At 37.9% G+C, this 25,624-nt stretch overlaps 1 protein-coding gene across 1 annotated transcript in view; it reads right to left on the bottom strand.

Moving 5' to 3' along the window:
- Positions 1–25,624, bottom strand: part of CTNND2 (catenin delta 2) — a 531,616-nt gene that overhangs the window by 121,260 nt on the left and 384,732 nt on the right. Inside the window, exon 11 of the mRNA XM_065627308.1 lies at positions 13,573–13,756. Within this exon, the coding sequence (XP_065483380.1) occupies positions 13,573–13,756 (184 nt within the window). The remainder of the gene's footprint in view (positions 1–13,572; positions 13,757–25,624) is intronic.

Genomic DNA, 25,624 nt, shown 5'->3' with positions numbered 1-25,624 from the left:
CGCTACAGTTAACAATCTACATTTGTAGTCCAGGCCCACAGGAAGTTTATACCAAATGCAATAATGTGTACTGCTGGCTGAACATGCTGATGCAAAGCTGCTGCAGGTACAACTACCTCGTGCTGCAAGGCAGCCTTCCAGTTCTACTGCCAACACCATTCCCGTTTCCTGCCGGGAGGGTATCACGGACTGACAACAGTAGCATTGCTTTGAGTGAGACAGTAACAGGAATTGTGCTGAGGCCACTAAAATAATTTCAGATGAACTGTAAAAAGAGCAAACTCCAAACTGACATCTGCTAGAAACCGTTCTGTTTCTCGCTGCAGATTTTGAGCATGAACAAATATTTATTATTGATAAGATGGGTTAACAATTTATTTTTTACGGAACACATGGACTTCACAAAATAAACAGCACAATGACAACTCTCCGACAGAGAGGAGTAAATGTGAAATGATTAAGCAGGAAAGGAATGAATAAGCTTAGATGCCTGCCAAGAGTCACGTTCCCCAAACCACCGCATGTCTGCACCACGGAAAACTTCAGCTATTCAGATGTCACTGTGAACATAATCTCCTTTCTTTCTTTCTATGAGAACAAGAAATAAATAAAGAAAAGGTACTACTGGCATTATTGGAAACCAAGAAAAAAGCTGGTGGTTTCACTATTACCCTCCTAATACATTCCTGCACTTGATTTAAGAATGGGAGCCATTAGGTTAGCCTGGCTTATAAGGTGCTGTGGAATTCGATTACTTTTACTGTGTGGCAGCTGCCTCTAAGGTTTTTTGATAGATGAAGGCCAGTACATGATAGTTATCAAAGTATTAAATACATTCCAGTTCCTGCATATTTGTTCTTACCTATTATGTCTGATAATGCAAGATGTGGTTTGCATTAACATCCTCCAAACTCACTGTGTACTAACTAGAAAACAATTTGAGTACTCTCATACAAAGAAAGAGGTATTTACAATGCTAAACAATGATCAATTAAAGTGCTCCTATACTTGCAGGAAATTAAACAATAATCGTGTTGAGGGATTATGATACTTTCAGTCCGTAAACTCTAAATCTATTTAGAGTTTACAGTATAATTTACAATAATGACCTACCCAAGCCCTTGAAGAACGGTTAAATACGTAACACATCCACTAGCAATAAAACATAATGATAGGGCTCGTGTTATGAAAAACTAACACTTGTTTACATAAATTAGCCTCTGTTCAGTAATTACACTGTCTGTCTGCAATAAGGTCAAGCAAAATGTAACCCTGGCAGAAGCAATACTGCATGCATTATAGTTTAGACAGAGATATGTCGGAGAATTACAGTTAATTAATCAGTTAATACCTTCCATGTGTTTCACGATATGTGGTGCCACAATTCTAGTATAAAATGTTTGAGCTAATGAAGTCACTTTCCACTTTCTTAAAAGAATAAAAGAAATGCTACCAACTGCTGTTATTCACGCCATAGAGTACCAAAAAAAGAAAGTATATTTCCAAGGTGGAGATGCTGCCTACTTAACTTCAGGTACCTCAGTTGTCTTGATTTTCTTGATTAATCCCCCTCAATTAAAAAAAAAAAAAAAATCTGGGGAATCTGGGATTATTTCAGTGCTCAAAGACCCTTTTAGTCCACTTTTTTCCATTCTAACTGAAAGCAAAAACAAAATTACCAGCCCTCTCAAAAGTATTTTATTATGTATTTTTACTGCATCAGGGGATTAAAGAAAAAGTCACTCCCATTTGTGTATGCAGAATACTTGCATTGTGCCCTTTCATTACTATCTCTTTTGAAGCACTTTCCAAATATTGTACTTCTGTGCATAGTAAATCAGATATAAAGATGGATGAATGACAGCAGGGGAAAAGGAGGAGGTATTTCACAATGCTACTGTCCTTCAAGAGAAAACGCTGAACTTGTAACCAACTAACTGTAATAAATGAGTACCTGACAAAAACAAATGAGCTGTGAAAGTAAAAAAGCTACACTAGGATGAATACCTCTGAAGTACTTTGTTACGGAAATTCTCTGTATGTAGTGTGCAATACTAGCTAAAAATAGTATCAGGCAGATGTTAACTAGTTTTGTATAGTACATGCAGATGCAGTTAAAATAGAGAATTATTATTTTTTTAAAAAGAATGTGTTCTTTCTTTCCAAAGGACGTTTTCTCAACAGTAATAAAGAACTTGGAAATACAATATGAAACTAATTTAGGGAAGCCAATAGGAAAAAAACCTCTAAAACCCACATACCTCTAATATCTTTGTTTAACTCATTTTTAAAGAGTGAACTCTTCCACCCTGCCAGCCATATCAGATAGAATCTTAGGACAAACTTTGCTGGCAGAAGTCAGGAAAATCCTCTCATCCTGTTCCGTTGTTGCCTTTCTGAGGCAATGTCTGCAAAGCTGTGTGCGTATTTGTGAGCTATAGCTGGAAATCAGCATCACCTTACACCTTGCCCTAGCTTTGAACCCTCTCACTCCACGTCAGTGTTTTTTTCATGTCCAGAGAAATACTCGAATTGGATAAAACTGATGAAACTGATGAAACAGACATCACATGCTTTTTACTTCACTCTTTACAAAAGTCTCAATTTATCGCTACATTAACTGGCCACTTTGCTAATCCTCTCAGAAAGGTGGAAATCCATTTGACTGCAAGTAATGGACTTCACCTTTCTTTCTCAAAGTGTTCTTACTAGATTGTCCTCTCTACTCAAGGAAAAATCTTACAAAGTGCTAAAACTCCTCTATGGAGATATGTAGCGACAATAAGAACAGAAGCTTGACACTCATGGGGCAAAGTTTCACAAAAGATGCTATCCAGAAATGATCTACTGCTTTTCAGTCTTCAGCTCAGACATTGTGAGTGGACTGTAAACTAAGCAGGCTTGTCAGTCTGCAGCCTATTTCATCACACCCCACAAGAGCCTTATTTTTATTTACTTACTTCATTAGGAGGCTTCCTGGGAAAATATTTCCAAAACAGATAAAAGTAAAAAAGTTTCTAAGTGTGGTTATTGGGGACTGCAGGTCTTAGGGCTTCAGTGCTAAGGATATTACCGGAGAGCGTTTCTCATGAGCTCTCAGTAGCTCACCACTTGCAGAAATGTGGAATGCCATCAAAGCCTTCTCGTAGCAGAAGACTTGAGTGCTGGCTCAACTTGAGCCGCTGGCATTAATTACTCTTGTGCTTGAAGTGAGAGAGTTCACATGCCGAAAACATTCTGAAAGGGAGTGATAAAACACTTACTCTCTGATGTTGGCTGGCTTATCCACAAAGATGAAGCAAGCTCAGCATACTTCAAACAGATATCTCCACTGAAAATCCTCAGACTAAGCAAAGAGACCAAATGATCTTCTCACTCCTAGGGGAAGTTTCTTCAGATTTGAAGTAGTCTATCATAAGATAATGAGGGAAAGCTGCACAAGTATGCCCTTCCTTTTCTTCACTCTGCAGGGCTATGTGTTTTCACGTTTCTTCATCATATTGTCTAGTTATGCAAACAGTTCTAAGAGAAGAAAAGCTAGTCAAGATACAAAACAAGTGATTAGCACTAAAGAACCTCAACCTTACTGAATATTACGTTAGTAACCATGGTGGAATTGAATGGGCATATAAACTCTGAATGCTTGTGTTTCTCATTTTCCTTGGGTAAATAAAACATCATCCTTTATCATCAGTCACCATGACCATGAGTGGTGATATAGAACTGTCACAATCAGTTTTTCTCTCACGCTGAGACAAATGATATTTTCTGTGGAGCCAGACTACACCAGTTTTTCAAAGTACCAATTGAAAAAGGACTATCCAGGATTTCGGATAGTCAGGAAAGGAACAACAGAGGTTCACTCTGGTTCCCACTGACACCTGTGGCCCTTGTGGTTCTTTCCAACAGACCCAGACAGTTGGGACAGAATTGGCTCCATCTCTTCAGCTTCCCACACAGTGACTGCATGGACATGCTGACATGTTCTAAAATACAGCGATGCCACACAGGCTTGGGAACTCTTCCCAAAAAGAAAATAGCTGTGTTACTGTGATACTCAGCTCTGCAGCTGGGCAGCAAGAAGGAGGCCCGTTGTAGTCAGCTGGGCTTGGAGTCAGCCCAAATCAAGTCAGCAGGCCACCGAGATTCAGATCATACTTTATTACAAGGTCTGCCAAGCTAACACTCACTACTGCATGAACAAAAACTGTTCTGAAATGAAAAAAAAAAAAAAAGACTCTAAGCCCTTTCACAAAACAAAAATTTTCACTTTTTTTCAGGACATTTGCATCCACACACAGCTTAAACCTCTGACAGAAAGAAATGTAAATTAACACCACCTAACCATGCAAATATGAGTGGACATTTAATTTTCACATTAGGCACTATTTAACAGCAGGCATTCAACCTGAAAGGAATTAAACTCACCAAAACCTGGGAAAATAGTCAGTCATTCAAAACATACTTGAGATATTCAACACCTCCCTAACCCAAGGCTAGGGCACAGAATAAGCCATTCAGCCTAAGAGGCAGCAGTTCATACTTTTGTCATCATTGCTGAGCCTAAGAATATTGTAAAATGAAAGCAAAGGTACTGAGGCACAGTAATTCTTTTCATATGTGTGGATATAATTTACAGCAACAGTAAATTAGTAAATTACAGGAAGAACATGCTCCTGCCATGGCAACAAGTAAATATTTATAACTGTATGACACTCAGTTAAGTAGTTGGTTTTTTTTTTCCCTAAAAAACCCACATACATTCTTGTTAAAGAGAATAAAAGACCGTAGCTGAAGAATAGGAACTGAATTTCAGCTAGGTCTTAAATTATCAGACTCTGACATACAGATCAAATACTTATAATTTGTATCCAAACATGAAGTCCCATCGAATATGAATGAGTTTCCTTGTTTGCCCAGGGATGCCTCAAATAATATTTTTAAGATGCAGGTTGACAGATCCCTTTTTAGCTATCTCAGTGCAAAATCAATACATTGGGAGTTCCTTCTGCATTTGACGGCAGATTCAGGCAGAGCAGCCCAGCATCTCTTATCAGATAAGATGATGGAGGAAGAAGGTCTGCCACTGAAGCTTCTTACATGTTTTTAAGTATAGGAGAGCAAAAAGTATCTGGAATTATGCTGTACTATTTTTCAGATCAAAGTAGAATACAAAAGGCACTCCCTAATATCAGTTTAAAAACAGAATTTCTGTTTGAGATTTTGATCAACTTGAGCCCAGAATGAACTTCCAGAGCAATGTGGAATTCGTAGCATCAATCTGATAGCATTACTTTTACCAGAAATGCTGAAAAAGCATTAAACTTCAGAGTTGCTATTTGAATACCACTGCTACAATTAATACAGTGTGACCTTGTATAAACCTTATAAATCTGTTCATGAATATGCAAAGTGGGAGTAACTGCACTGTGAAGAAAAGTGGGCTGCTTAAGTATCTGACACAGCTACACATTTAATTCTGTTGGTTCTTCTCCCTCGAGTATCTTCTGAATAAAAATATCACAGCAGCAATGAGAGGACACTGATTCATTCATACTAAAATCTCCCTCTCCCCCCGACTTTTATTTCAGCTACATTTCTCAATGATTGCAGCGTTCAGCAAGGAACTAAATATCCTGCAGAAGTTCACCTCCGAAATTTATGCAATCATTGTGACCTCTCAGACTGGTTTCTGACTTTTTTTTGTAGACTGGATCTTTTAGCTTCTTGAAAAGGTGAAATATGCTTTCCACGATAGACTGACCGAGCCTGTGATTCTTCCCATTGTCATTTGTGGTTGGAAGACCAGCGATATGGCCGTGCACATTTACACATGACCTAGTCAAATTTTTAGGCCTTTTTGAAAACACATTTTGCATAGTTCATGCCCATGAAAGCAGCCTGTCTGAAAGTTTTCAGTTGGGGTGCCTGAAATTAGACATTTAAACTTAGTGTCTGACTTGAACACTTAAACTCAGTGTTTAAACTTTTCTATCAGAAATAGTGTGGCTAGCAGGACCAGGGAAGCGACCGTCTCCCTGCACTCAGCACTGTTGAGGCTGTACCTCAAATCCTGTGTTCAGTTTTGGGCCCCTCACTACAGGAAAGACATTGAGGTTCTGGAGAGAGTGCAGAAGAGCGCGACGAAGCTGGTGAGGGGCCTGGAGCACAAGACTGATGAGGAGTGGCTGAGGGAGCTGGGGCTGTTTATCCTGGAGAAAAGGAGGCTGAGGGGAGATCTTATTGCTGTCTACAACTACCTGAAAGGAGGTTGTGGCGAGGTGAGTGTTGGTCTCTTGTCCCAAGTAACAAGTGATAGGATGAGAGGAAATGGCCTCAAGTTGCACCAGGAGAGGTTTAGGTTGGATATTAGGAAAAAATCCTTCACTGAAAGGGTTGTCAGGTATTAGAACAGGCTGCCCAGGGAACTGGTTGAGTCACCATCCCTGGAGGTATTCCAAAGATGTGTAGATGTGGTGCTCAGGGACATGGCTGAGTGGTGGACTTGGCAGTATTATGTTTATGGTTGGACTTGATGATCTTAAAGCTCTTTTCAAACCTAAATGATTCTATGATTTTATGATTCTACGATTATCAACAACATCAAAACTACCAATTATTTTCAGAGCTCATGAGTCAGCGATAGACTAGAAATACTCAAAGTGTCTAAAAGCCATGCTCTTATATAGACACCTACTCATTCCTTAAAATGCCTGCCATTAGGTAAATGCAACTTAGAGTTTACTCCTATCTATCTTATTTTAAAAGACAAGAAACAGCAGTTCAGCTCATTTTCGCTCCTGTGAACTGTGTTCCCATATGATACCCTGGGAGGCATTATCAATCTTATTAAAGACAGTTTTTCAAAATTCATCATTTACAAGTAATATAGAACTTCTGAGCTAATATATTTAAAAGTAAGCAATATGCCATTCAGCTTTAACTTGGAAAGACAAGATATAGAAGTTGTGATGAAGATACCTTCATTTATATTAAATTGGAAGTTATCTCGTAGTTATTCATACAGTACATGTCAGGAATCCTCAGTTTCTTCAAAATACTGGAGAGTTTACATCAGCCCCTCAGTTCCTCCACAGCTTGTTGCTGCTGGGATGCAGGAGCATAAATGATATAATTTTAATAAGAATTTAAGTTTCAGTGAAAAGGGACTGAACTTCACAGAACCAGAAATTAAAACTAAGATTTTCCTTAGCTTCTTGACAAGGCCTTTCTCTGCACTTACTTCCAACTCCAGGTCCTAGATAAATTCCTAAGCTGAGGAGAGCTGTCAGGAGAGTGTGTGTTTGTCTAGCAATTAACACACAAGCACAGCTAGTATAATCCTGGAGTTCAGGAACTCTCTAACTTGATTCAACATCTTAGTTGTGCTCAAATGAGGTTTAACACATGGTATACAACTCTATAGACTATGTAAAATATAATACATGTTTCAGCACAATACATTCATAAATGTAGCTAGATAACTGGCATCAAATCTGATCTAATGATCCTTGAATTTTAATTACATCAGCTTTGTTATTTTAATAGCTCAAAATGTATTAAAAAGACAATAACAGTGGTGACTACCCCTTTCTCCAGGACAAGACTGGATTTGAAGAGGCTAAGAGGAGGAAAAATTGTGCGTTTGGATTTGGGCAGTGTCCTCTGTACAAGTGGATAACCCTGCCTCAGTATCCCTCTGGGTAGTTGTCTCTCTCCCATGCCTCTTGCTTGCTGAAACAGCTTGTAGTAAAAGTCCCTCCCTTGAGTAGGTTGCAAGTAGAAGTACCCAATATGAGTTTTGTCCTAACTTAAGATTCTGACAGGCTTCTTAATGGCGAGTGGGCTTTCTTGTTATCTGATGCACAAGACTGCAAGGTCAGCCTGAGAAGAGCTCCAGGGCTCTTGAAAAAGCAAGGGAGATACTGAGATGGGTTGCCAAGTCCAACATCTCTATATCCACAACAGCGTACACAGTGATGGACCAAATGTGACTGATCTGGTGGTAAGAACAGAATCATAAAATCAGAAGCAAAGGTCTTGGTCCTGCTGTCAGAAGCCAGTTCTGTTTATACCCAACTGAAGATATTCAGAACTTTCACTAGTCAGTAAAGACAGAAACATACCCTAGCTTCAATAGTCAGACCTTTTATATCTGTATGTATATACACATAAACAAACATATACACATGCACATACGTATATATATCAGTTTAGTTTCTTAAGAAACATGTTTCACATATATATAAATGTTTATTCATATATATGCATGTTTCTTTTGAAATTAAACAGATGATGAATAATACAGTCTGTGCTATTTTTTTTTTTGGCTCCCCCATCTTCTTTTGTCAGTGTGCAGCAGAATGTTATATTCAAAACAGCTTACAGAAGTTCCTAGGAATAGAAATCAACAGACTTTGGATGCTTAGAAGAGAACTGGAGAAGAAATAAGATGGCAGGATAAATGCATTGGCTGTGAATGTCTGTGAAACAGTTAATTCATCCACAGAACAGTTAAAAAAATTATGTTCAAGCTGCACAGTTAACACAAATTGTTTTAACAATTCGTTCCTTCAAAAAGTTGATATATCCAGAAAATACTACTGGGTCAGTTACATTCAATTCATGTTTTAAAAGCACTTTTCCCCTTTGTTTTTCTTGAGAACTTGCTACATCCTTTTTCAGTTGAAAAATAATCAATCATAGAATCATAGAATGGTTTGGGTTCGAAGGGCCCTTAAAGATCATCTAGTTCCAACCCCCTGCCGTGGGCAGGGACACCTCCCACTAGACCAGGTTGCTCAAATCCCCGTCCAGCCCGGCCTTGAACACTGCCAGGGATGGGCCATCCACAGCTTCTCTGGGCAACCTGTTCCAGTGCCTCACCACCCTCACGGTGAAAAATTTCTTCCTTAAATCTAACCCAAATCTACCCTCTTTCATAAAGCCATTACCCCTTGTCCTGTCACTACATGCCCTTGTAAACAGTCACTCTCCAGCTTTCTTGTAGGCCCCCTTTAGGTACTGGCAGGCTGCTATAAGGTCTTTCCAGAGCCGCAAGTGCTGGGTCATATTGAACTTCTCATCAGCCAACACCTGGAAGTCCTTCTCTTCAGGGCTGCTGTCAATCCATTCTCCAGCCAACCTGCATTTGTGCTTGGGATTGCCCTGACCCATGTGCCGGACCCTGAACTTGGCCTTGTTGAACTTCATGAGGTTCATATAGGGCCACCTCTCTGGTGTGTCAAGGTCCCTCTAAATGGTATCCCTTATCTCCAGCACAAAATAATGGTATTTTGTGAAAGGTCCAACAAGTATGAAAGTATGAAAATTTGAAAGGTATGGGGCTTCATAAACAGAAACTACTTATTACACTCCCATTCCATTTCTAATCAAGGTCTTTGATTTTTCACAATTGCTCCTGTACCTTCAGTGTATAATGAAAACTTAAAGAGAACATGGAAGAAATAAAACCCCAGTGTTTTATGATTTTGAATCTAAAAGCAGATTAGAATCTTAAAGCAGTAAATTCTAAAAATTCTTTACAGTCTTCAGATGAGATTCTATTAACTGAAATTGATCTTAAATTCATAGAAAAAACCTGAGGTTTCAGACTGGACATCAAGACAAAAACTCTTGAAAATATTTTTGTCTGGGAATTTTTCAGAGTCTTTGGACAGAGATCTAGTTTTGTGATATGCAATGTGTCTCCTGTTGATTTTTAAATTTCAGATTACAGATTGTAAACCCTCCTATAAACAACTGGGATTCCAAATTCAGTTTTCACCTGAGTTTCCCTAATAAGTCTACATGAATCAAAACCTATAAACCAAAGATGTGATACAAATAAAGCAGTCATAGCTGAAATCCAAAAGGAAAAGAAGAAGTCAAGCTTTCATAGAGCTTAATGAGGTAAGATACTAGTATCTCAGTGGGGAGGTAAGTAAATTGGGTGATTACTCTAACACGTCACACTGAGGGCTGGCAATTTAAGGAAGATGAACATTAAGATTAAATTCATAAGTGATAGGTATAATGCTGTGTTTAGAGTTTTGAATTACCTAGACCATTTCAAAGTATTCAAGTTATGTGAAATTAATTAGTACAATATTGTATTAAAGCTATTTTTGTTTTGCAAATCACACAAGTATGCAAAGTGCAGTTTGTAAATAATCTTTTTCAGAGGAGAAGAAAGTAACATGAAAAAAGGTCTAATTTGCTGCTGTTTTTCCTATGATTTCATACTGATTTCAGCTGGATTATTCTGTGACTGGAATTGCAGTACTGGTCCCACACTACATTATTTTAAATGTATTAAGAACTTGCTTAGGAATAAAATTACACTTTATAAGCTACTTTTTAATTGAAAAAGCATAAGAAACTCTCATCAAGAAACTGAGAAAAGGGAAGATCTGAAGAATAAGAACGCACACACCGTAGTGAAAAAGCACAAACAAAAGATCTGACTATTCCCATATAATGGCCATTGCAAACTATTTATTAGCATTGTATATGCACCTCTCAGATATTATTTAAAGTTTTCAACAGTGAATACATTAGAAAACTAAAGGCACAGGAGACTGAAAAAAAAATAAACCTCCTGGAATATTTGTTAGCATTCAACCATATGTAGTACAACCCGATATCTCTAAAATCTATCAACATTAGAGATTCAGAAACATTTGTCAAATATTCTGAAGAGCAACTTTTCCTATGAAACTGAGCACCGTCACTGATAATCCTGATGCAACTGAATTTTAACCAGTGTCCCTTCACAAACCAGCTCAAACAAAAGGAGAAAAAGGGCTGAGGACAACCAAATCAGAGTCTTAGAAGAAATTCTCCCATGGAAGGTGACAACAGACTTTCCATTTACCAGATAAGCACAGCGATGTCTCAGCCAGCAACGCCGTTACATCTTCTTGATTTACATTACCTCCCCATCCAGTAAGATCTTGAAATGGAAATGAGAAGCTCGTAACAAGCCACAAGTGGAGAGTGTGAGAGCTCTTCAGCTCATTGGGGGTGGTGGGCATCTGAGCAACGCCAGCTAAGGTACTGCCTGAGCAGACCACGCGCTACTCCCATCATCTCCAGTAAAAAAGGGGCCTTTCTAATCTTTCTGACAGTCACTGTTTCCTCCATCACACAGCTTCATTATCTTCCCAGAATACAACACAAGAATCCAGTCACCATTTCAGAGGACAACATACACTTTTCTCCCTTGCAAAAACTCAACCTTGACATTTTGTTCAGAGAGAGATTTTCAACAGTGACTGGGGAAAGGTAAACAAGAAAGCTCCTGCTGGTGTGAGGCAAATAAGTCCGACCGTCTCCAAATGTTCTGGCTCTGACAAATAGCATCCACACAAAGTGGGATGAAATTATCTACAGAAGATGGGTGAAGGCCAAATAAATATCTGAAGCAGTTAAAGAGGAGAGAAAGATGCATCTGGGAAATAAGGAGGGTTTGAGATCAGAAAGATGTTAAAAAGCCATACTAGGGTTGAAGGGCCTGGGTTTAGAAGGAAGACCAACCTGCTCAGGATGGCCATTCAAATTTTTACAGCTACCGGGGAAGGATTCAAGAATTATAATAGGCACAGACTTTTGCAGGCAGATATGAGCTTATTTTGCACGAGCTGACCAGAAGCCATTCTGCTATGACAGCGTACCATCAAGCGCTTGGTAGTAAGCCTTGCTGCAAAGCAGTGTGTATTGGATCAGGCAACGTACCATTCTCATGTGGCCACAAGTCCTCAGGCTGACCCAGACTGCAGGCTACAGTAAGCTCACATCGGTTTGCAAATGGGCGTGCACATACACTCACCAAAAAAAAAAAAAAAAAAAAGAAAAGAAAAAAAAATTTCAACACCAATGTGCAAGGAATCCATTCAGCTATGAGGTAGGATGAACTGAGGTTTGCAGGTTCAGGGATGGACATCAGTTTCTGAGAAGCAGTTGGGAAAAATTATCAGGAAGATAGAGCTTATTGTGTGGGGAGACCAACACTGGATGTGCCCGTTCAGAGAAAGGGCACTGTGAAGCCCCAAATTTATAACAGACACTTCTTTCAGAGGCAGATCTTTGAGACAGGATAAATATTGGAAGTGTAAGGAGTATAACACAGTACACGTCTTTATGGAATGACTTCTGTCACAGTGGCTGAGTAACATTTTTTCTAGTAATTTGAATGTAATGGAACAAAATTATACCACCAAACTCTTTTCAAAATCAATACAACTCAGGTACAAATACCTAGCTTCAGTCATATACCCCAACATAGTTGGTATTCACATATACATACCTGCACTTTAGTTCAATACAAGCACATTTGCAATATGTTACCACCTTCTGTATTTCATTCTCTTCTATTACATATAAACAATCAATAATTATTATTACTTTTTCCCTTAAACTTTTAGGATATTACTTCTGAAAGGGAGATATTCATTTGATGAAATAACACCAAGACAAAATGTGCTTGCTCTAGATATGTAAAAAATACTGCTAATTTACTTAGCCTCCTGATCCATGTTTTGTTTTGTTTTGTTTTGTTTCATTTTGTTTTGTTTTATTTTTATTTAGCTATTTGATGGATACATGCTTTAGATGCAGCATACAACATAGATTGTATTACTGATATATACTGTTCACCTAACAACTTTCCCGTGATGTATGTAAAAATACTAACTTATTGACTTTCATGTCTCTGAGATAGATTACAGAATCTCCAACATACAAGAAGAAAAAAAATCAAACAACCAAACAATCCTTAAAAGAACCTGCCTAATACATTCAAATATTTCAACAAAATGATATGGACTGGAATTCAGAAATTGCTATGACTCATTCTTTTTGTAAGGCTCTGTCAGAACTGAAACTCTTCTTACTCATCCTATTTTCATTCTTACATCTACAGCAATTTTTAGGAACTAACAGATCATGTTGCACATATTTATATAAGTGCACCTTGGTGTTGCACAGACAAGTTTGGCATTCAAATATAAACACATACCGTACTTGTTAAGGATCTGTTTAAGTATTCTAGTTGCACAATGTTAAATTGGTTGATATCCTAGTGAAATCCATTCCTCATCTTCACAGAGAAGAAAAAATCTACTTTATATATTTATCATATTTCCAGTAATGGCATCTGGAACCCGCACGGCATGCTGCTTTTTGTGAGCATCTTCATTATTTTTTGTGCAGATTAAATTGGGTGTAATAGTGAGAACATATTGACTTCACTTAAGCAACTGGGGAAATGGGACAAATCTACAAGGCGAAAAACATCTGTAATAGACAAGCTTGGATGAGAAGATTGGTCAAAGCTGTTAAGAAAAGAAAGAAGGAAAACCCACAGCAGTGCTGCTTGAAATTGTTTTTTGAATAGCCTGAAGCTTGTTTTTTAATTAGTTTCCAACTTTACATTTATAACCCTGAAAGTCATCCTCTCTGCTGACAAGAAAACCAATTATTTACAGATGCCTACGAATGAGAAACAGTGATTCAACTAAAAAAAAGATGATCAAGGCAAAGAAGGCAAAGCAAATGTTTGGCAGTACTCACCGTAGGCACCCAGTGGCATTGCGCAGCACCTGTGATGAGTGGAGTTGTATTTTATGATCATCCTGGAGCGGAGAGTTTTCCCATCCAGAGTGAGGGATGATCACTGCATTGGTCAACACTGCGAGGGCATCCTGGATGATTGGCATTTTCAGTGCATCACAGGAGGACAGATTCCAGAGAACTCCTACAAAAAAAGGAAATTACTAAGAATTAATACTGCTGCAAAAATTATTGAGTAGATTTAGGGGGTTTGTTTGTTTGTTTGTTAAAAAAACACAACAAAACAAACCCCAAACATTTGACAGCATTGGTATAATTAATTACACTTTTTCTGTCAAGCAAAAAAAAGGCTATATTGTAAATGGGCCTGAATGATACCTGCAGACTTTTGCAGTGGGAACACAGTTTTGAATACTCAACAAATAGTCACAGCAACACTGGAAACTTCTCAGAGCTGAGCCTAAAAACTGAGCAGCTGGTTATGATCTTGGCCTATTTAGGCTGTGAATCACATGTGGAATGAAGGAATATTACATTTATTTTTTAGGGCTTGGATTTCACCTTTCTTCTTTCAAAATGAAATTAATAAAAAACAATAGTGGAGAATAGGTTCTGATTTATGCTAAGATTATCACTGTTATTAGATATGTACTGAGAGAACAAACCCTCAACTCCTTCTGTGATCTTCAATGTCATGAAAGTAACCATATAGGTTAGTTGGCATTGCGAGCAAAAACACTTCCTTCACAACTTGATATAGTACAGGGTGTTTCAAAAAGATGGTCCAGTTTGAAATCACTGTGTCTTGTAGTATGGTAGTATACTGGCCTCCAAGAAGTCCTTTTTTATTTTGTAAATATTGTACTGTTCAAAGTCACAGAACACTGCAATTCTACACAGAAACAACAAGGTTAATGGTACGACTCACAAGGAGATTTACTAGAATTTTAAAAATCCCCTTCTGCTAAAATTCATAATGTGCCAATGAAGAGGAAAAGCAATCAAGAGCCAAAGATTTCTGAGCCACCAAATATGTGCCACACAGAATCACAGAATGGTTGGGGTTGGAAGGGACTTTTGGAGATCATCTAGTCCAACCACCTAGAGCAGATCACACAGGAATGTGTCCAGGTGGGTTTTGAATGTCTCCGGAGAAGGAAACTCTACAACCTCTCTGGGCAGCCTGTTCCAGTGCACTGGCACCTTCATGGTAAAGAAGTTTCTCCTCATATTCAGATGTAACCTCCTGTGCTTCAGTCTGTGCCCATTACCCCTCATCCTATCACTGGGCACTACTGAAAGGAGTCTGGTCTCATCCTCTTGACACCCACCCTTGAGATATGTATAAACATTGGTAAGATCCCCTCTCAGCCTTCTCCAGGCTGAACAGACCCAGCTCTCTCAGTCTGTCCTCCTAAGAAAGACACTCCAGGCCCCTAATCATCTTCGTAGCCCGCCGCTAGACTCCCTCCAGTAATTCCTTGTCCTTCTTAAACTGGGGAGCTCAGAACTGGACACAATATTCCAGATGCAGCCTCACCAGGGCAGAGTAGAGGCGGAGGAGAACCTCCCTTGACTGCTGGTCACACACAGAAAGCAAGCAAAAAATCATTGTGGGCAAAAGAGTCCCTGCTTTTCATTCCCTTGTACATATTTGTGTATTCGCTGGAAAAGCACATTTGATTTTTATTTTTGCCCTATGTCCTCCCAGGAGCAGCTGTAAGAGCAAATCTGCCTCTTGCTCACCCTCCCCTTGCCAACATACGTCCTCAAGTCCAACCCTAGTCCCTCTTTCTTTCTTTCCTGTAGTGACAGTAACCTGGCCCTATACCTAACCTTGAGGGGCAAAATTGGGGTTTGCCTTTATGGCTATCAAGCCTTGAACTGACACAGAGGATGATTATCATCATCGTAGACACGAGGTTACAAATATGAGCAACAAACTATGAAAAAGGACAGTGAGTGGTGGTGGGAGGAAACTGCTAAAGACCTTACGAATGTAGACTCAGATGTTTCTAAATATAAGTAAGAACACCACTTGCTCAAGGTTTTCTTCAGCATTCTGTGTTTTGAAGGAGAGGTGTAATTAACTGGAATCGACTTACATTTTTGGGTTTCCCTTTAAAATCAATTACCTCTATGGGGAGACTGTTTCAGTTATACAGTTCATGTTTTAATTATTTTACATGGAACTGCAGGCAAAGACAGCTATGCAGTTTAATGTAAAAATTTTGCTTAAAAAAATCACCTTAATAAAACCTGTACATTGTAAACAAGCAGAAACCGTCTGACTTAAACTACAGACCAAAGAAATCCCCAAAACAGCAGAAATAAGAATACTGTTCATTTTTTTATAATTTAAGTATTGCTGCTTTAAAGGGAAAAGAGTCTTTGTTTGAATTCTGTTCTGAATGCCTTTAAGAAAAGTAATCTTGTATTTAAAGGAATAAAGACCTTCCTAAAGATATTTATACCTCTCTTATGACCTGTTCTTGGCAAGCTTTACTGGCACTTCTACTATTCCTGAAATACCTAGTATTTTGCTAGTTTTAGTCAGTACAAAAAACAATGTGCTTGCCTTTGTTTTTACATTTATCTAGACAGGTGTAAATGATGTGTATGGTATAGAAGTAGAGAATCAGAATGCACATCTTTCCCCCTTCAAGGTCCAATTTAATTCTTACACAAGACAATGTGTTGCTTTTTTGTGAAGAGGTCCTATTTTGTAAATGAAGCAGAAAAGAGTGCTTTGAGGATGCAAGACAGTACTTCATGCTTCAAGAACTAGTCATAAACTGGAAAAGCAGAAAAAAATACAGAAGAAGCAAACTTAAGAGCCCTGTCCAGCAAAATGCTTTAAAATGTGTATGTACACACTATTTTCTATTCACTCTAGGTTCTTGCTAATTAAAAGTAAACTCACACAAACAGCATGATAAGTTGGTATTCAGCAATAGCCAAGATGGCCAGAAATACTCTTTAAGCCCTTTTTCTGTATTAGCCCTTTTTCTGTATTTTAAACCCGTTTGATGCTGCACATGAGCTTTCGCTCTGTAAACTGCCATAGTAACAGGTGAGATCCAAATAGAAATAAAACACTACATATTCACCCAAGAGCCAAAAAGGGGAGTTTGGTTTCAGTAGCTGGAAATTTAACCACAGTAAGAGGATGAGGGGATCACTAGGCTAAATTAGCTGTTCTACCTTCTCCTAAAATAATTGTAAAAAAAGGCAGAATCAAGCAAAACAGCATTGCCCAGTAAGCCTGACACCATCTTCAAACTTTTTGCACTTCGCATAGTTTTAAGGAGTAAGATAATCGTATTCCATCCTAGAACAATGCCTTTTATCTAATTTTAAGTCTTTGAATACTATGAACTACATTGCTGAAAAAAAAAAACAAACAACAAACCAACCAACCAAACATAAAAAAACCCAAAACAACAAACAAAATAATTTTATTCTGACAAGTTATAATTTATTCTCACAAGTAGTGGAGTCTGCTACTTGCTGAGGTGGGCATTTTAAGTGCCTCCTTATACTCTTCTTTATTAAAGATTTGCAATTATGAAAGGGCACTGGCAATCCACTTCCCATTACTTTTGTTGAGGATGACCTGGAGCTAGATTTATGTGGGGCCTGAGAAGATAATCCATTCCTTTAACTTTGCCAGGGAGAGGGATAAAAAAAATTACAATCTTTCACCTGAGGCACCTTCCACCATGGAGCCACCCACCACCCACCACCATCTTCTCCATATGACTCTGAACATATTTTTCAAGCATGTGTGTGTTACACTACCTTTAAGACAACAGTAAGGAGCTGGTCACTGAGGTCATTTCCCACCTTACTGTGAAAGCCTTGACTGAACTGGGTTTCCGAGCACAAGAAGAAAGTCTTGAACAGCTTCAGAGGTGCCTCAACTACCCCCTAAATCATTTGTGTGTCATTAGCTGCCCATGGGAAGGGAGGGGACCGGACTTGGCACACCAGTGATATGTTCCAAATAGTGGGACCCAACCTGCTGTTTATGGATCGGAAGAAGGCTGTTAATCCAAACCCACAATAGTCCAACTTAACAGTTTACCATCTGTAGACCGACAGGGAAATAAGGAACTAATCAGATCAGTGCTGAGAAGTCTTACTCAATCCCTTGCATTCATAGTATCTTACTCCCTCCTTGCTTTTAAGGTTGTGAGGAATTTAGAGTAGATATTTTGTCTCCTCATTCGCAGATCACTTTAAGTTGTGTTGGATGCTTTGTAGAAAAACAGCTACACCAGACTGGTCATGTCACGTTTTTCATCCTCACATAAAAAAAACTGAAGAGCAAGCAAAAAGTTTGAATTTAAAACTAAGGAGAAACTAGAGCTGAAAGCATTCAGCTGGTTCCAATTGGAAGGTGGATTTTGGGTCAGAGTACCAATTACCAGTCTTGCAGACATCAGATGAAGGACTTGTTAGAGGAGTCTATGGGAACACTTGCTATGGAGATCTTGCTTTACCAAGTTACATCTTCTGGGGTAGCTTATCAGAGGACATGCATCTGATATGTAAATCATCTCTTCTAAGAAGACCTTTCACAGATAAAGACAATTAAATTTAAGAACTGGTTATAAATTTTGGAAAAGATTATAATCAACCTTTTCAAAGACCTAATTGTACAGATACAGTTCATAAGAAAAACTACACACAGATCTTAGTTAAGGCAATTTAAGTTTGTTGCCACTGGAAGGGGGATCTGAGAGAACAGAGAACCAGGAAAAGTTTAATTTATCTTTCTCTTAGCCAAAGTCCAGAAGATTGAAGACAAGACCAACCCTTTTAAAAGCACAGTCCAGGTTGATGTGATGTTACTCCTGTTTAGAAGGCAGAACTTATCCACTGTGCTTTCAGTTTAGAAACAGCACCCCTTTTTACATAAATTAATTTAAGCTATTGCAATAGATACCAAATCACTTACCCTAAAGAAGCAAAGCAATATATTTTAAAAATTTGAAGACAATTTAATGGAGCAGTCTGAGCCAAAAAAATGTAATCTTTGAATCAGGCTGGAGCTCAAACTCATCCTGATTAAGCTCTTTGGTGTATTTTTTAGCTAGTGTTTTACTTGGAACTGATACTCGCATGTGTATATCAAATATAGCTAAAGACTTGATAAGCCACATGCTGTCCTTATTCCATTCAAAGTTAAGAAAACAGAGATCATACACTTCCATGCAAAAAGTATTACTGTAGCAGGAGAACATGTGCAAAATTGGGAAAGTCTAAACAATTAATCAGTGCATGGTTCAATGCTACCTCAAATTACGACTTTTACATATATAAACAAGCCCCTTAGAACAACTTAGACTACAAATATAAATGGAAATCAAGAAACGGGGAAAGGCAGCTTTTTGAAAAAGCATTGCCCCTGCCACACTGCCGCTACATGTTTTTTTTTTATGGTGCTGCCAAATACATTGTAGGGTAAAAGGAACATAAGTAAACAAATATTATTGGGAGAAACAAAACTTGGATTCTTCTCAATTTGGTACGTTTAAGTCAGCCTTAAATTTATACTAAGGTTTTGCCTATTTATTATTATTTTTAAAAATAAAAACCTAAAAGTCTTCCAACTCATCTAGGTTTTTCTTTTCCATCTTAATTTAACAGTTTGGTCATGGACTGATGCAGAGTGCCGTATGATAAAGCTGAGACACCCTGAGTCCCAGGAAGAGCGAACACGGCGTTAGCAGCCTCTTTTGTTTATAGGCTGAAAGCACACCGGTACTACAGGGAGTTTCCTTCATGAACAAGACAATTAAGATTGAAATCTGAGAGCTAAACACCCCGCACAGAAGCCAAGCACAAGGGATCTTTTCCTGGCATCCTTAGAAATAGCATCTTCTAACCCAAGCTCTCAAGTGCTAGAAGAGTCATTTGCTGGCTCTTCCTGCAGCTTTGACACTCGGAGCCCCCTGCAATGGCAACGCTGCTCTGCAGAGCTGGGTCTGCTCCCTGGCAGTGGGGCGAGGGCTCCTGACATACTGCATCACTTCTGCTGACTTCAGGATGGGGACAGAGATCAAATCATTTATCCAGCTAAAAAATGTATAATCCACCCGCTTAAATGCAACTCTTGTTTAAGAAGCAAAGGAGCCACCCCACAACTTCAGGAAAACTAAAGTGATATGCTTAAAAGATGCTGAATACCAACCACAACAGCATTTCTTAACACTAAGTGCAAGAAGACTTCAGAGCTAGCTCAGCTGTCAAGGTGAGGAACTGGTCTCGGTCACAGACTTTCTGTAGGGAATAAAAAGTGGCTGATTTGAATTCTGGCACCAGAACAATTCACAGCTTGTAAGACAGCTGCTGAAAAGCACACCATGAAAATAAGTTCAAAATTGGCATAACAGAGGAGGAAGTTTCACCAATCTTCTGGATAAAAATTTGTATTTGGTTACTGAATGAATACGTATGCTCACCTTCCTGTAATTCACTTATTTATATGCACAGAAGTGGTTTTCTATCTGCCTACAAGATGACCCATGAAAAGTGCAAATTGAGCAAGACTGGGTTTCACTGAATATCATAAGCCGGCAGGAGTTTATGGAGCAGTACGCAAAGCTGCAGCCAGATAAGGTTGTGGTATTTTTTCCCCTTTCCCACTCATAGTCTTACAAAACAAAAACTTCATCCATGAATAAGGATTGTTATTTTTTTTTAATCATGAACACAGCTTAATCTTGGCTAAATATAAGCACATGACTACATATAACATAAGTAATATAAGCATTTCCTCTGAAAAGCTAACTCTTTCTTTCTCTGTTACTGCTCTTTTCATTCCAAAATTACATCTAGGATATTAAAACAAAAAGGAGGGACTGATTTTAATATTGCTTGCAAACACATTCTGTCCAAACGCTATTGCATTAACTGGAAAAGTCTGTATTATTCTCACAGGACTGAATTTTGACCTAACATTGCTGCTCTCTTTTTGCTGTACGCATTAAAATAACATCTAACTGTGGAAGGAAAGAACTGTCAGACATGTATGTTAGTCAGTTATTAGCTTTAATGCTAGACAGCAGAGGAATTACTAGAAGAGTTGACTTAAATTACTGTGGAAACACCAGTGGTTCCTGCTTGTTTTCTGAACTGATGAAACTGAACTGGTCCTATAAAGCACAGAAGCCAAACCAAAAGCAATTAATTCAGAGTGAGAGAAACACAGGAAAAAAAATAAATCGACTGTTTTCAAACAAAATTTCATCCTAACACATGACTAATAGCAATATCATTCCCAATTAAATACTTCATCAGAAAACAAGGAAACCAAACAAGCATGCATATGTGAATGGAAAGATTTTTTTTTTCACTGCTTACACATGTATTATACTGAAGAATTTTTTCTAGCGCCCAAAATCTAAATATATGTTTGGTAACATACCCTAGCACAGAGTACACAAATATTACACCTAAAACCAACCATCAAGTTATGGCTCTAAGTAGCAAACTCTTTTGGAGGACAGGAAGTTAGTCCTACCTATAATGTTGCAGCTACATGTAAAATTAAAGGCTCAGTGTGCAGCTGCTAAAAAAAAAAAAAAAAGGAAACACTTCTTTACTAGCCAAATCTTCTGAAAATAAAGACTACTTGGGAGGGAAGAAGGGAGGTTTGCTTCTGAACCTAAAAACAAACAAACAAACAAAACTGAAAAAAATTGGTGGCCACAGTGAAAAAAGTAATTTTATCTCAAAAGGAAAATGTTTCAGCATATCCTCAAACTTTCATTTTGTAAACAAAATTAAAATATTCAGAGGTATTTCTAAACAAAAAGCATTTTCAAGATAAAATTTAATTATTCTGTTTTGCAAAGGATGAACATTTCAAACTACAGAGTGGTTTTAAACCTGCAAGTGTTTCAATACTCCAGCATTCAGGAAGGGGTATCAAAACTGTATGCTTAGCTGAATTTTTCCAGAGGATTACTACTTGCCAAAAAAGTTCAATGCAGCTGTTACGTCAAGCCATATGCTACAACAGATTTCCTCTATTTATCACTCCATATTTCCTTCTAAACTTAGATTTGACCAAAGTAAAAAAAAAAAAACAAATACAAAAATAATTTATGTGGTATATTAAAAAGCAAATTACGAAATAGGTTTCATCACCATATAAATTAAAATAACTTGAATGAACTTTCCATAGAAGATGCATCTCCTGATTGTGCGTAGGAAAAATAGTTATTTCTCATTTAGACTTGGAAGTTGATGTGGTTTATAAATGGGAGTGATCCCAGTGCCAGAGAGAAAAGGAGAGCAGAAAGGCAACACCTTGGGTTTTGGGCTGGGGCTGAGTGTGGTAAATTCACGACAAGTGGTTGGGAATTTGCTTGAGAAGGAGACAGGCTGTGATGGGAAAACTGATGAACCCATCCCCGAGCAGACCCCTAAGAGAGAGGAGAGAGCGACCCCCCTGCCAGGGGCATCGCGCTGCTCTCAGCCCAGACCTTGGCACCCCGGTGACTTGTTCTGGCTCCCCTCTGTTCACATCCAGGTAAACACGCAGTGCCAAGCTGAGGGAAGTTTTCTATCACTGTTCTATCAGTACGTTCCCTTTTACCTGTAACAATACTTTGAAAGTAGCACCTTACACAATAAATCAGTGCCCCAGCTTGTTGCTAAGAAAGCAGGGCAGAAGATTTTAGAAAGCATCTATTTTAAAATCTCTCCTTATTTAAGTGGGAGCAGCAGGGGGTGAAGTAGTTAATCTGACAATTCACAAAAAAGTTGAGAATGACTCTTCATGAATACAACAAAACCTATCAGTGGATTTTCCCATTTTCAGAGACAAAATACTGACAACATATTGAGAAAGGGGCAAAGATTGCTTCATAATTAGACAGTAAATTGTAATAGATTTTGTATAAAATGATTCAGTTGAACTGTCAATATTGTTTTCGTAAGTGTTATCTGATAAGACAGCATTATTTCTGAAGCAAAATTACACAATTTATTAAATTACTTTTAGATTTGCCATTATACATGAGCTATAAATAGGATGTGTTTTGAATGGCTCTAGAATTTCTTGAAGATGCCATAGCCTGTAAGTTGGAAACCAGTTTCCCAATAACTTATGGGTGTAAGTTGTACAGTCGTTTACTTCCCTGGTTTGCAAGGAAAATGGCTACGAAGATACGGTGTCTCAGTAACTGATTGCACAGTGGGTTCACAGGAAGACTTTATAAAATCTCAATTAATTCCTGCTCTGAATTTGTTTGGAAATTACTTCCACATTTCTAGAAATGATGACAACATTTTCTGTAGATGATGCTAAAATTTAAACTTTGCCAGACTGTAGAATCGTACTATAAATTACAAGAGTGTTCCTCCTTCCATGGGAGTGCCTTGTTATGGCACATCCACCAACTGTGGAATGTTAGTTCATTAGTCTGGAGAAATACAAATAGATATTTAAAATATTTTCTAAAAATTATGATGATGCAATAGCGATTTTTGAAGACTCTCTGTAGAACCTTAAAGTGATTGATTACCAGGGTGGAAAAGCAGAGTAGGCCTGTAGCCCACTAACCAGGCCATTGCCCTTGTTAGGAATAGGCCAGAGGGTTTGTGCCACCTTGGTGTGACCTCTGAAGTTCAGCTGCTTGAAGTTGAGTTGGGGCACTTGGAACTTCAGCTTGATTAACTCTAACAACCTCTTCTGCAGACCAAGTGGTTTCATCTGTTTTGCTTTTCCTTAGCTTTGCATAATGGTGTGGCATAAGCTTAACTTTATCGAGGTAGCAGTAACAAATAGTTTTTCTGCATTCAGTGATCCTTTGGTTTCCTTTTTTTCCCTATAAGATTTTAGATGTAACAGCAAGAAACCATAAACAATTCTACGCAATGTTTGAGCTGTGACATAAAATGCACATTTTTACTGCAACTTGGGACTTGCAGGAGATTTGATGGAGTTTGGCATTTTATACGAAATTGTCACTGGCTCACAAAACTCAGGGCAGAGGTTGAAGAATACCTTGGTTAAAAGTATCTCAAGCAACAGGAGGGAGTCAAACTACTATGTCACCTTTGGGAATTGAAAAGGCATTTGTACTTGAAGAAAGAAATACTGAATAAACTATAAGACGTAATTCCTCATTCAGGCATTGGCTTCAATCTAGCATAAACAGATACATTTTTTCAGCACATGAATAATTTTATTAATGTTGAAAACAACTGTTATTTAAAACACCTAATTAGAAGTCAATTAGTACAAAAGATTTAATCAACTTTTAAAATTGATTGTGGTAGGATATTGCACTTACATCTATTTAAAGAAAAAGTAGGAAAGATTTATTAGAGCTAGTAACCTTCAGATCTCCCTTCTGAATGAAAAGCATTTAAAACATACAAGCAAATTTTAGTGCCTAAGCAAGTAGATTTGAAAATTGTGAATTGTAGCCTAAATCTAATATTTAAAAAATAATTAAACTTGAAGTTGGTAATTCACCAGCCTCTGTGCTTGGTAAGTTCCTAGAAGCACTTGTTTAAAGTTATTACAGGGAATTTGCTCGTCTGCAGAGGAGAAATTAAGCAAGAAATGAATTAATGTCTTTTCTTGCCAAAAATCAACACAAGTACTTCCGAAAGCTGTGTTTTGTGCTGGCAGCTATCTATCTCCATGCTTAACCTTCCTAACTGCCTTGACTTAACAGGACAAAGTGATTGGATGTTGGAGGTGGACGAGAAGCTAATTCACAGGGCTGCATCTTAAGAGGCATTCGTATACTTTCTGCATTTATCCCATTTCTCCGTTTTCTTTAACTACAGAGAGTTACGTGCCCCAAATGATATTTGGCAGTCTTATTCTTTTAGCTAAGCACATCTTGAATCAAATTTACGTCAACCTTGTAGCAGCAGTATTACCATGGTTACGCTATCATGACAATTTAAGCACAAAGATAGCTCTTCATATTGTCTGCTTGAAAAATTTGTGATATGCAGGATAGGTATCCAAACCTAAACCGTTTCATATCCTCCCAATCTAATTTTCAGTTAATGTAATGCCAAAATCCTCACCTTGGTTCCAAAAGCAACTCACTTTATTCATTTGTCTTCCTACCTACCTTTTTACACCACATATCAAAAGCTGCTAATTAGACCTTTCACTGGCCAGGCTTCCTTATTCTTGCATTGCTCTATTCTAAAACTTGAACATAATTAATACATGGGATACTTAATATGATCAACACTGGCACGATATCCAATATAAACCCGAAAAAAAAACCCCTAAGTGATATAATACAGATTTTAAGAATTATATAATTCTTAAATACTGTAAGAATGCAACTCATGGAAGAATTAGATTCTTCTTTACTTAAGTCAGTGGGAAAGTTATCTCAGAGTGGGATAAAGCAGCCTTTACTCATTTTCAGATCAAATTTCCAAAGAGCAATAGGGTTACAAATAGTTGCCACCTCTAAAGGAAAAGTTTATATCACAATAAAATTTCACATCTTTTGTTTACACACTCCAGTAACCAAGATAATGTCAATGACACTTTCACAGAAAATTATTAAATTGATAAACCGCTTCAAAATCCTAAGTATCAAAAAGTCATCCCTTTGCCATAATATTGTTAAAAATTATTTACTATTAAAAAAAAATCACAAGTGTAATACCTTACAAAGACCAATTAGAAATAATATCGCAAATAGGAAACAGCTACAGGTGTGTGATTTTGATTTTGGGAATCCTCAACAAAAGAATTGTCATTGGACTAGGAACTTAAAAATTCTAAAGAGTGGGACAGAGGTACCTAAAATTAAATCTTCCACTGAAGTAAGCCAAAAGGTCCATTTAAATAGAATACTCGCTTAAACCTGCTTTAAACAATCACTGCAGGCTCACTAACTTGCAATTATACTGATTAGCAAAGACTCAATGGGACCTTCTGGAGTGTCTTGACCAACCTGCCAACAATTTATGCACATACTAATAAGCAGTTTGCAATCAAAAGAAGGTTTAAACTGCAGCATTTACCTCAAACCAGACAGATACAAGA

Source organism: Caloenas nicobarica, chromosome 2 (assembly GCF_036013445.1).
Source record: "Caloenas nicobarica isolate bCalNic1 chromosome 2, bCalNic1.hap1, whole genome shotgun sequence".
Lineage (NCBI taxonomy): Eukaryota > Metazoa > Chordata > Aves > Columbiformes > Columbidae > Caloenas > Caloenas nicobarica.
This window is presented reverse-complemented; position numbering and strand designations above follow the sequence as displayed.